General features: G+C 45.1%; 1 protein-coding gene across 1 annotated transcript in view; it reads right to left on the minus strand.

Annotated features, from left to right (window-relative positions):
• The window catches only part of Dnah14 (dynein axonemal heavy chain 14), a 238,716-nt gene that overhangs the window by 12,233 nt on the left and 213,827 nt on the right, over positions 1-12,656 (minus strand). Inside the window, exons 78-80 of the mRNA XM_048439562.3 lie at positions 8,547-8,744; positions 5,883-6,082; positions 1,038-1,204 (exon numbers count right to left, since the gene is read on the minus strand). Of these exons, the coding sequence (XP_048295519.3) occupies positions 1,038-1,204; positions 5,883-6,082; positions 8,547-8,744 (565 nt within the window). The remainder of the gene's footprint in view (positions 1-1,037; positions 1,205-5,882; positions 6,083-8,546; positions 8,745-12,656) is intronic.

A 12,656-nucleotide genomic window follows, 5' to 3' on the forward strand; every position in this document is an offset into this window, starting at 1 on the left:
ATAAACCAAAAGAAAGCTTTAGGTATGAGCACTCAAGTTTGAAATTCATGCAGTATTTATGTGTCACAAAGTATGTGCTCTCCCTTGGACGCGTTAAACCACTAGAATCTTGTAAAACAACTGGATGTGATGATGCACATCTTTAGTTCCGGCTCTCATGAAGCAGAGTCAGGCAGATCTCTGAGTTCCAGACCAGCCAGGGCTCCTTAGTGAGACCCTATTTTTATACATATTAAACTTGCAGGCAGAACAGAAGGCTAGATTTAGCTTTCTGAGAGATGCACCCTAGGATTTCCCCTCTGTGCCAGGGTCAGTGTACTTGCCCAAACAGACACATAGTCAGTAAGGGATCACATCCCTTACTGGGACCACGGTTGCCTGTGCTGACACTGACTGTGCCATCACTGTGCATTTTGGGAAGCTGTTGTTCAGTGTTTGACTCTAAAATGAATTTTGGAAAGAGACTATAGGACTGGAGAGACGACTCAGTGGTTAAGAGCACGTAAATGCTCTTTGCTCTTGCAGAGGACCTGAATTTGATTTCCAGCACCCATGTCATGGCTAACAACTGGGTGCAACTCCAGCTCCAAAGAATCTGAAACCTCTGTCTTCTTGGGCTCCAGTGCATGCCCCACCAACATACAAACAGAAATAAAAGTTAAAAAAAAAGGAAATATGAATGTTAAAATTTAACTTGGAAAATTCTCCCAATCCACGTATTTAACATCTCCTCAGAGCTGGCCTGACTGCACCTTTCTACATCTCACTGTCCTAAGTACCACCCGGAGGCCGGAGGGTGGGGAGAGCGGCAGCGGGCAGCGGGCAGCGGCCCCAGCAGAGCTCTATGCTATGTCTGCTATGATGGCTGCTGCTTCACTTTGGTCTTGGTACCTTTGCACTTCCTCTTCCCTCACTCTGCAGCCCTGTTTTTCTCTCTGTGCCACCTCACTTCTCTCTGGGGAGACCCTCGACCTTCCTCCAGGTCAGAGTCTTTGCTGATGAGGCTGCAGCAGGAGAAGCCCAGGGCCGCCACTCACCTCCAACACTGCTCTGAAGTTTCTTCCACATTGAACCTGATATGATGAACTTGAATGTGCACTGACTCTCAGGCCCCGAGGCCTCCTCGTTCTCCACTGTCAGGGGCAGCTGCACCATTATGTCAGAGAGGATCTCCATCACCAGGTCGTCGTTGCTCTGCTCTGGACTGCAAAGGGTCAGGTGAAGAGTGAGGGGAGCAGCTCCACAGAGCCCCCAGCTGTGAACCTGAACCCCAGAGACAGAGGGGAGAACTGTCCTGTACCTTACATGTTTGTGAGGAAATGTGAATTTGTTTCTAAAACTCTTTATTTTTAACCAGACTCCATCTCCAGACAGGCATATGCCTGGACTAAATGAGAAGGAGGCCGTGGTAGGCCCAGAACATGGGTTCTCATGGGTCAATTTGTCACTTTCCTCTGTGCTTACCCATGAGCTCTGGGTGTGACAGGAACAGTGATGGATGTGGTGGGGGGGGGGGGGACGACTGTGGGAGCCACCTGGCTGGAGGGATGGTGTAGGAATTCCTTCTGTTTGTGTGTTGCTTTCATTGGTTAATGAATAAAGAAACTGCATTGGCCCAGTTAGGTAGACAGAGAAAACAAAACTAAATGCTGGGAGGAAGAAGAACAGAGTCAGAAAAGCCATAGATCCTCTGCCGGATATATGGACGCCAGTTAAAATCTCCGGTAAGCCACAGCCACGTGGCAATACATAGATTAATAAAAATGGGCTAAATTAAGATGTAAAAGTTAGCCTATAAAACATTAGAGCTAATGGCCAAGCGGTGTTTTAATTAATACAGTTTCTGTGTGTAAGTTAGCTGGGCTGCGGGACAAACAGCAGGCCCTCCCCTGCAACAGAGGGATGCTTTGAAATCCTTCCGAAGATGAGAAGGCAGGGTCAGAAATGAATGAGCACAGGGCAGACGGCAGAAAGCGGGTGAGCAGGGGACAGCTACACTTCTTCGGGCTCCCTTTGCTCACCAGGATGGGCCAGGTTTCCACCTAACACCGAAGTTTCTTTTCATTTAGCCAAATAAATGCCATCTTTGAAAGCAACTGATAACTTGACACCACATGGCCTGCTAACTAGTTGCGTGGCTTCTGGGCCACCTTACAAGTCAGAGAGGACGTGGATTTTCTATGCCATTCTTTTGACTTTTGCTTTGATTTCTCAGCAGCCATTCAAGGTAGCTTCAAGTAATTTGAAAAGTCAAAAGTCTCGATTATATTGAATGTGACAGGTCTCCCAGTGTTGTTTCACTGACAAAGGAGTTTCTGTGTTTGAGCAACATGATTGGAGGACTTATGGCCTCTTTATCTACGTGAGGAGACATTATGAAGCATGTTTAAGATTCTCGTTAGATGTATTCCTATTGTATAACTATTTCTTTCAAATTGAACACTCCTTTCTAGAGAAATATTCCTTCATACTGAGGAAATGAACTAAACTTTAGAAGGCCCAGAGAGTAAAGTAAGTCACAAGTGTCAGGAACTTCCTGAAACTTAGAAGATTCACAAGGCTCCCTACAAGGTTATATCAGAAAAAGCTCTTGCTGGGTGGGAGAGACTGAAGAGACAAGGTGCCTGCAATGTTAGCATAGTTGCCACCTATGCTAGGGTGGACTTTTTGGTGACATAGATGTTTTTGATTCATCTATGCTCCAATAATTAGCCTGTAACCCATAACTTCAGTGAACCCACTGATTAAGCTAGATTTGGGAGAAATTGTTTCTGTGGTATGTGGTCTGAGGCAAACAGACATTTGTTTACACTTCCCCAGGAAAAGGCACACAATGCCATTACAATCATGCCATCTTCTGTGGGTGTATTGGGGATTGTCATCAGAAGTGTGGTGTCTACAGGACATTCCACCTGCTGCTGCTCTGGGAACATCTGGATAGTTTCTCTTGGGTATATATCCTTCTCCATATGTGCAATTTTCCACTATGAAGCAGATGGTATACACTCACTTCTAGTGAAGTGGCACTTGGAACTATATCTATGTTGTTAGTAAACAAGATTGGATGATGGATCAAATAGCAAAACCCATGTGCCAAAGCCAGGAAACATTCTGATATCATCTGAATTAGTCATGATCCAAAGAGATGATAAGAAGACTATAATGGAATATAGAATTCCAACTGGTTTGGAGGCACATGGGAAGATATGTATTTTAACAGCCAAAGAAATATAAACTCAGTCTATTGGCATTAGAGAATATGTAGTTGGCATCCAGGTAAGTGGGTAATGGGGTCACCTTGCATAGACTTGTGGAGCACTTGTTCCGAAAGTTACAGAGTTTTGAGTGTTTCCAGCAAGAAGTAATTCCCCGGGAAAAATTACAGAAAAGATACTTTTGTGCTAAGGAAATATTATCTAGAATATGGTGTGTGTGTGTGTGTAGACAGATTTTTCTGTTCTGCCTACCAGCTCCCAAATAACCACATGGAGACTTATTATTAATTATGAAAATTTGGCCAATAGTTTAGGCTTGTTTCTAACTAGCTCCTACAACTTAAAACAACCCATTTCTATTAATTTGCTTTCTGCCTTATGGCTTGATTACCTTTCTTTTGCACTGCCCATGTTGCTTCCCTGCTTCCTCTGTCTCTGACTGGCGACTCTCTGTATCTCCGCCCTTATCCTCCCCAGCATCCTTTCTACCCTCTCTATCTTGCCTAGCTATTTGACGTTCAGTTTTTTATGAAACTAGTCCCAGTGACAAATGTTCACAATGTACAAAAAGGTAATTGCTGTGGGACTTGTATTATAGTCTTGTACTATGTAAAGACTTGTCACTTGTATTAATTTAATAAAATGCTGATTGACCAGTAGCCAGGCAGGAAGTATAGGTGGGGTGACCAGAACAGGATAATTCTGGGAAGAGGAAAGGTTCAGTTTGCAGTCATCACCCAAACACAGAGGAAGCAAGATGAGAAGATGAGAAGGCCTCGCTGATAAAAGGTACCAAGCTACATGGCTAACACGGACAAGAATGTAAGATGTAAGAGTTAATAAGAAGCTTGAGCTAATAGGCCAACCAGTTTATAATTAATGTAGACATCTGTGTGTTTCTTTGGGACTGAATGGCTACAAGACTGGGCGGGACAGAAACCTCTGTCAACAGGTTATTCTACAACACATGAGAGTGTGTGTACACATGTGTGTGTGTGTGCATGCAGGTGAACTTGCTTGTGTAGACATATGTGGAGGCGAGAGGCTGTTGTTGAGATGGCCTTTATCTCAGTAATCTCTCCGCCTTATTTATCTGTTGAAACAAGGTCTCTCAGTGAACCAGGATCTCAGCATCTTGGCAAGGCTAGCTAGCCAGCAAGCTCCAGGACCCACCCGTTTCCATCTCTTAGCACTTGGGTGATGGATGTGTGCCGGGCTTTTCTGTGGGGCCTGGGAATCTGAACACAGGCCCTTGTGCTTGCATAGCAACCCTTGATAAATTGAGCCAACTTTCCAGCTCAGGGTTCATGTGATAGTCACGAGAACTGGGCTTCTTAAACGTAAGAGGTGAAGCTTTGTCTCCATTTAAAAAAAGAGAGACCAGAGAAACATTTTAAACTGAAATCCTCCTAAATTTATATAAATAAGAGAACACATGAATTTAAGATTATATGTATTACATATATATGATTATTAGACTTATGAAGATGGCTGGTGGCCTTGAGGAGGCCTGGCAGGCAGACAGCAGAATGGTGCCAGCTTTATAACAAATACTTATCTATTTGAAACGTTTGAGCCAGTCTCCAAATGGGACACAACACTATTGAAAGGCCTTGAATGGTGGTTGTTAAGATGTGCCAAACCTAGAAATTGAAAAACTAAAACCAAGGAGGGAAATCTGTGGACTCCCAGGAAGATCCCATGAAGTAGCCAACATCACTGTCTTGATGAGGGGCCTTGGGCAGAGCAGTGATTGGCTTCCCCATATTCACAAAGTAACACGACAGAGCGAGGATTTGAGCACAGGTCTGGTGAGGAAGTTGGAGGAAAAAGTGAGCACACTATGGTCTAGTCCTTACCTGGGAGACAGCATGTGGGCAGTGTCTAAAATGGAGAGTGGATCTACCCTTTGGCAATCAAAACACTGAGGGCTCGAGACGCAGCTCTAGCATGGACACACTTGATTTTATAGTTTTGAGGGGTACATGTATGACACCATTTAGACCTTACAGCAGCCTCCAAGGGCAGACGGGTATTTTTACCCACTTTACAGGTAAGGACACCGGAGCGGCGTGATGCTGAACACAGCAAGTAAAGCTGCCGTTCACGTGAGCCTCCAAGTACAGGCAAGTTTCTCTTGAGCTCACAGCCCTGTCTGTCACTGTGGGGCTGTCTGTTCCTACTGAGAAGCAAATGTGCATGTTTCACATTTAAACAAATTCATTTAAAGCTGGGCATTGTGGCGTACACCTTTAACCCCAGCGTTCAGGATGCAGAGGCAGGCGGATCTCTGAGTTCGAGGCTGGCCTGGTCTACAAAGTGAGTTCCAGGACAATCAGGGCTGTTATAGAGAGATCTGTCTTGAAAAACCAAACCCAAACCAACAAACAAATCCCCCCCCCCCAGCCAAATTCACTTAGAAGACAACTCACTGGGTTCATTTCAGTCACCCATCCAACGAATATTTATTAACTCCTGTATGCTTGGTGTGTATGTGTGTGCATGTGCGCATGTGCATGCACACATGAGTGCAGGTGAGTGGGTGTGCAGGGGAAAGCCTCTGCAACATGGATGACTTAGTTTTCTCTATCATGCAAATTGTACTTGTTTATCAAGATTTTACCTGGCACTTCCCGACTAAGAACAACGGCTCCCCGGGCCTCTTACTTGATCATGAGGTTGACAGGAGCAGCTTTTGGCTGCATGGTGATGAGATTTTCAATGAACTTCTGAGACTTGATCTCACTGCAGGTGTGTGTGGCCTCGGGGTGTATCCCCAAGATTTCGGGAGAGTCGTCATCAGGCAAGGACTGGATAATGTGTATGCAGTCCTGTAAGCTTGCAGAGCTGGGCACTGGCTGGTACCCCTGAAAGGTGAGGTGCCTTGTTAGTTTTACATGAGTAAGACATCTCCTCCAGCCAACGCATGGAGGTAGTAACTCCCCACGACCTTCTGTGCAAGAGGCTCCTATTTCTACATGGTACAGTCTATTAAAAGCAATACTTGGGACCACTCCATTGCAAACTGTATAACACTCACGTGTAACTTTCTTGTTGGGAAAGGGGAGGTGTTTAAGGACTAGGGAGTTCTAACCTATTGCCTTGATGAAACATACCCACAGGTAAGAGAAGCACAGGGCCTTTAGTGCGACCTGTAGAAGCGATGTGAAGGAGGCCAAGGCCTTGCCTTAGAAGGTGGAGACTAGCCGTGCCATGGGAGAGGACGAGCCTGGTAAGTAGGGAGGAAGTTAGAGCGCTGTGGTGTGTCACTGAAGGAGATGCTGGGATGCCTCCTCTGCCCATCTTTGTCTCCTGGCTGCCACCAGGGAGCAGCCACGTGCTCCTGTCCTGATGTCCTGAACTGAAGCAGGCCCAAAGCAGCACAGCTGTTTGTCATTTTAGGCATTTGTCAAATTATAGACATCTGTCTAATACAGATATTAAGAATGAGTGATCAGTGACCAGGAAGAGAAACATATTATTTAATATGGTCAGGATGCTGGTGTTAGCAGCTTTCACTGAAGACCGGGTGAAGGCCACAGGACACACTAGAGAACAAAGTCACTGATAAAGATATTATCAGCGAAAGAAACTAAGATTATTACAGTGCATGGGATGGATTGGCAAGTTGGAATGGTCATAAAAGTTTCAGGGTTTTAAAACAATTGAAATGTAAGATCTCAGAAATACATTTTTGTTAGCGTGGTATGTTGCAATGAAAAACAAACTCTATCCATCTATCTATCTATCTATATCTATATATAAAACTACACATATAAACAAACTATATATATAAAATAATATACATATAGTTTATCTCCTGTTCACTTACACTCATTCAGTGCAAGTCTACCTACAGAAACCGAACATACTATAGTTATTGGGCAGTTTTAAAGGTTTAAGGATAATTTTATCTTAGGGACTGACTTGAGGATTGTCTTAGAGTTTCTATTGCTGTGAAGAGACACCATGACCATGGTAACTCTTATAAAGGAAACATTTAATAAGGGTGGCTTTCTTACAGTTCCTGGTGGGGAGCATTGCAGGGAGGAGCATGGTGGTGTGCAGGCCGACATGCGCTGGCTACGTCGTGATCAGAAGACACAGGAAGTGGACTGTGACACTGAGCGAAGTTGAAGCTAGAGACCTCAAAGCCCGCCCCACAGTGACACACCCACTTCAACAAGGCCACGCCTCCAATAGTGCCACTCCCTGTGAACATTTAGTTCGAATGTAAAAAGAATTAGGAAAGAATCTAAATTTAAATGTTCCTTTACAGCTTTAAAAGCAAACAGAGGCATTGAGTACCCAATCAGGAACAGTTGCACATTGCCTGGCCTGCACCGGGCGGTCTGTAATGCTTCTCTCTTTCATTGGCTGGTGTCAGCAACGGGCTGTTAATACACATTTTTTTTTTCTTGGTGTTTTACAAATGAGCTTCCCTCAAATATCACTTCATTCATCTCTGTATTCCCAAGATTCTAGGCAGACAGCCTGGGTCTGACCTCTACCCCTCTCGATGACACCAGGTCTGTGCGGAGCCTCATCCCTTTTCTCTCCTGTTGTCTGCTTACCACTCCATACTCCCCTCCCTGCGGGTCAGAGGCCACAGAGTTGTTTGCTCAGTAGCAAGCATTCCACAGAGCACACCCACCCAGTGTCTAGCCTGGTGCTCTGCCCACAACGAGGAGGGCTACATGGAGGACAGATGCTAAGGGGTGAGGAGAGTGAACAGTGAGATCCGGCGCTTTCTACCTCGGATGCGTGTGGGAGACAGAGTTCCTGCATGCCAGCTTTGCCTCATACTGGTGGCGTGTGTGTTCCACTTCTACCCCGTGGCCCTCAGAGTCCCTGACTGCAGGCTGGGCAAACGGAAGCTTTGGCAACCCATGGGAAACACATGCACGTTGACTGGCGTGGACGCTGTGGTCTGTACGTGCTGCTTGCTCTGGCCTCCTTGTGCTCTGAGTATAGTCCTCGAGGTCCTCAGAGGGCACACACCATCCTTACCATCCTTTTTATTCATTGGCATTTAATAGAATAATGGCAAGTTGAGGGGTGGTACACACCTTTAATCCCAGCACTCTGAGGCAGAGGCAGGCAGATCTCTGTGAGTTTGAGCCTAGCCTGGTCTACAGAGTGAGTTCCAGGACAACCAGGGCTACACAGATAAACCCTGTCTCAAAAAAAAAAAATAAACAAAAAAAATAGGCCAATGGGAAGTTTGTTTCTGAATGGTAATGAAAGGTCTCAAGTAACCATTTGGTTGAAGACGTAAAGACGCAGCAAAACCTGGTTAGGCTTAGTTAAGAAGATATACTCACTTCTTACCTCATCACTAGAGAAACTGAAGTTAGCCTTCAGCACTTCGGGGCTGCAGAATTTGTTGAAAAGGGTCTTCAGGCATCGCTGGTCCCAGCTATCAGTCACGTGGCCACCATAGGTCACTTCTGCAATCAGGTAGTTCAGCTCCTTCCACGGAACTTCTGACCGGCCAGGGAGGACATTTCCCAGGATCTTTATGGAAACCTGCGGAAGGCCACTGCGCCTTGTTAGCTTTGCATGTGTTTTTAGTTAAACTGATATTTCACACAACACCAACAACTCTCGAGTGGCCAGTTTCTCTCTGAAACAGAGAACGGGGCCAGAAATACAGTCCTCTAGTCTGGACTTCTTAGGAGGTTGAGGCGGGAGGAGTATAAATTCAAGGCCAACTTGGGCAACTTAGTAAGACCCCGACTCAATAGAAGGGGACTTGGGGAGCTGAAGAGATGACTCAGCAATGAGGAGCACAGGCTGTTCTTCCAGAGGACCTGGGTTCCACTCCCAGCACTCACGTGGTGGCTCAAAACTGTAACTCCAGTTCCAGGGGATCTGATCCACAGACATACACACAAGGCAATACAGCCATACACATAAAATGATAATAATAAAAGAGATTCTGGGGATACAGCTTACTGGAGGAGTCTAGGATGTGCAAGGCCCTGAGGCTTGGTCCTTCTGGGACCAAGTGCTGGGAAGCCAGCCAGCCAACCAGGAACAGAGAGGAGCTAAGTCTCAGGATACGTGTTTTCCCCAACAGTGGCTAAGCTGTGGCCTCTGTAATTATGGTTGCTGCTTAAACAGACCTGCACAGGGCACTGGGTGCCAGGGCAAGAAGGATGCAGAAGGGAAGTGCCCCCCCCTCCACCTCCCGCAACCAAGGACTAAAACAGCAGGTTCTTGGTGTCCTGAAAATGACCTTGGTGTGACCTCGCATATATGAATGGATCCCTACCTCTTTCCCTTCCTACTCTCTCTGTCCGCTTCCTCAGCTCTTCTGGGCCCTCCCTCTGTGCCTTCCTGGCTTTCCTATGCCCACAAATGCACACAGATTGGCCCTCAACGATCTCTGTCGGGAGCCATTCGTGCTTCCACGGTGTGAGTCCTAGTGCACTCACCCCGAAAACCATTAGAGATGTGATCCCCCTGTGGGCTCCATATCTGCACATCCAACCAAGCACCTGTTGCAATTATTTTAATACAAAAGCCTGCGTACTGAGCACATTTTGAAGCACGATTAGTAAAAACTCAGAGAGAAATTGGGTTCAACTTGAAGGTTCTAAAAACAAAACAGCCAGCCTCTTACCGCTACCTCAGTCTGAAATGGCGATCCTGCCCCCAAGAATCTCAGAATGAGGCTGAGCCTGAGAGTTGCTACCTCCCATTTTATAATCCTCTCTAGGGCTGGGATTAAAGGCATGCACCACCTGGTTTCTATGACAACTAGTATGGCTTTTTACTTTGTTGAAACACTACTGTGTCATATTAACAAGCTGACCTCATAGCTGGTGGAACAGTGCTTCCTAGAGGCTGGAAGGTGTCAAAAGACACAAGGAGTATAGTTGTACTGGAGGGAATTTTGACTGGCAGTAAATTTTGGGGGTGGGGCACGATGGTTGGAGAGATGGCTCAGGGGTTAAGAGCACTGGCTGCTCTTCCTGAGGACCCAGGTTTGATCCCAGCACCCACATGGTAGCACAAGCATCCTCCCTGGGCACCAGGCCCATACATGGTGCACAGACATACATGCAGCCAAAGCGTCCACATACAGTAAATCCCATGACTATGCATAGTTATGCTAATTTTAGAAATCCAGAGAGTATTGGATCTACTTCTGAGCTTTTTGCCCAGTCACACCGACGTAACTTTTCTGCTTCACTATTTACTTCAGGATAGTGGATTTTTTTTGTGTATTTTGATGTCTGGGGAAGGAAATACCTTCACTTTTTAAAATTTTTGTGTGTATTTATAGCTTATTTAACATTTCTTTTTGTGAATTTTTTCAATTTTATATCTTCTAAGTTCTGATTGTAACTTGGCATTATATTTGGCAGTTAGCACTGGGAGATGGACAATTTGCTCTATCTGAAGTCTTCCCTGAAGAGCAGGAGATAAAAGGGGAATGCCACTCACTGCCACTCACTGCCACTCACTGCCACTTACTGTGTAACCTGGGCCAAGTCCCAAGTGCTCATGGCTCTGCTCCCATCTGGAAACTGGGGACAGTTAGTGTGCTGACCGTGTAAAGGTGTCCCAAGACTTTCAGCATTTTAAATGATCAAGAATGTTGTTCCTTTTCTTCCTAATTTATAATGCTGTTTATGCAGGACCTGTAAATTTCTTATTAATTTTGTTCCTGTATAGTTCCAATTTTTTTTATCACTACTATTTTTTTTGGCTAGAGAAAAACTATATATTTACATTTTTATGTAGCCATTTTAACAATTCTCTATTCCCAGTAAACCTCTTTTAACTTCTTTTCAGTAGTATAGGCTTTCAAGACACACAAGTCATCTTCTAAGTGGCCTGAAGTGACCTGTGAAGATGGTTTGCTATTCTCTTGACCCAGAAAACCTACAAAATCATGTAAATCCAGAGATCCAAATCTTCACGTCCATGTTAAGGACCCCTGTGAAACTGCCCAAGCCTTTAAGGATGCATATCCGTAAAGCCACCTAATATCTGAGTGATGTCACTTTAAAGAGGCCATGTGCGCCCTTCTGGTGTGGGGCATTGGTAGGTGCACCCAGGCCAGACAGTGGGGATGGACACAGGGTCGGTGGTCAAAAATGAATGCTGAATTTTTGTTGCACGTGCTTAAAAAATGCAGAGAGTAATGCTGAACCGAAGGGTTTAGATGTAGATTCTCTAGTCATCAAACACACCCAGGCTCAGGGCTGAAGCTCCCCGGCCACCCTTAGGCGTGGATAGGAGCGCCCTGTGCTCACACTCTTCGGCAGATCTCCAATGTGCAGCTGTTCTACTTCATATTCCCAGCTAATCCCAGAAATAATGAGCTTTACTGCGTGCATGTGATGTCTTGGGAAGGTAGAAATGCCTGGTGGACACAAAAGAATGGAAGACCTCCTGCTCACGTGGGCCTACTGATACAGGTAGAATCAAGACTTTCCTAGAAAACAAACAACACCCCCCCAATAAAACAAAACACAAACAAATATGCAAAAAAAAATTCCAGAATGGTGCAGCATTCTACATTAGAAGCACAGCTGTAAGAAAACTAACTTGGGAATTTTTGTTGTTGTTTTGTTTTGCTTTTCTCTGTGTAGCCATGGTTGTCCTGGAACTTGCTCTGTAGACCAGGCTGGTCTCAAACTCAGGGATTTGCCTGCCTCTGCCTCCTGAATACTGGGATCAAAGGCGTGTGTCACTACTGCCCAGCAACTTTGATAAAGTTTAAGCAGACATTATCGTTCTTTTCTTTTAACTAGCAATAAAGAAAATGTCCAGGCTGGGTGGTGGTGGTGGCAGTGCACGCCTTGTATCCTAGCACTCAGGAGGCAGAGGCTCTCTGAGTTTGAGACCAGCCTGGTCTACCTAGTGAGTTCCTGGTCAGCCAAGGTTACAGAGGGAAACCCTGTCTTAAAAAAAAAAAAAACAAAACAACAACATAAAAGAAAACATCCTGCCAAAAAGCACAATAGAAGGAAGGTGCTCTAAAAAGGATAATAATTAAACAAGATTATTTGCCCAGCCCCAGTGACTCAGGGTAATCCTTCTTGTTTTAAATTAACATTGAGAGATGTTTTATAGTGATTTACATGTCAGGAGCTGATCAAAAACATTTACTTATATTCACTGAGTTGCACTTTCTTTTTCTTTGAGTTGCATTTTTTTTTTAAAAAAAGATATCTTTATTTTTATTTATGTGTATGGGTGTTTTACCTGACTATGTATCTGTGCACCACATGTGTTCCTGATGTTCACAGAGGCCAGAAGAGGGCATCAGATCCCCTGGATCTTTAGTTACATGTGACTGTGAGCCCTTACATAGATGCTGGGAACTGAACTTGGGTCCTCTGGAAGAGCAGCCAGTGTTCCTAACCGCTGAGCTATCTCTCCAGGCTGTTGAGTTGCATCTTGAAATGACTCTGTGGGTAG

The sequence above is a fragment of the Myodes glareolus genome, chromosome 5, assembly GCF_982192425.1.
Source record: "Myodes glareolus chromosome 5, mMyoGla1.1, whole genome shotgun sequence".
Lineage (NCBI taxonomy): Eukaryota > Metazoa > Chordata > Mammalia > Rodentia > Cricetidae > Myodes > Myodes glareolus.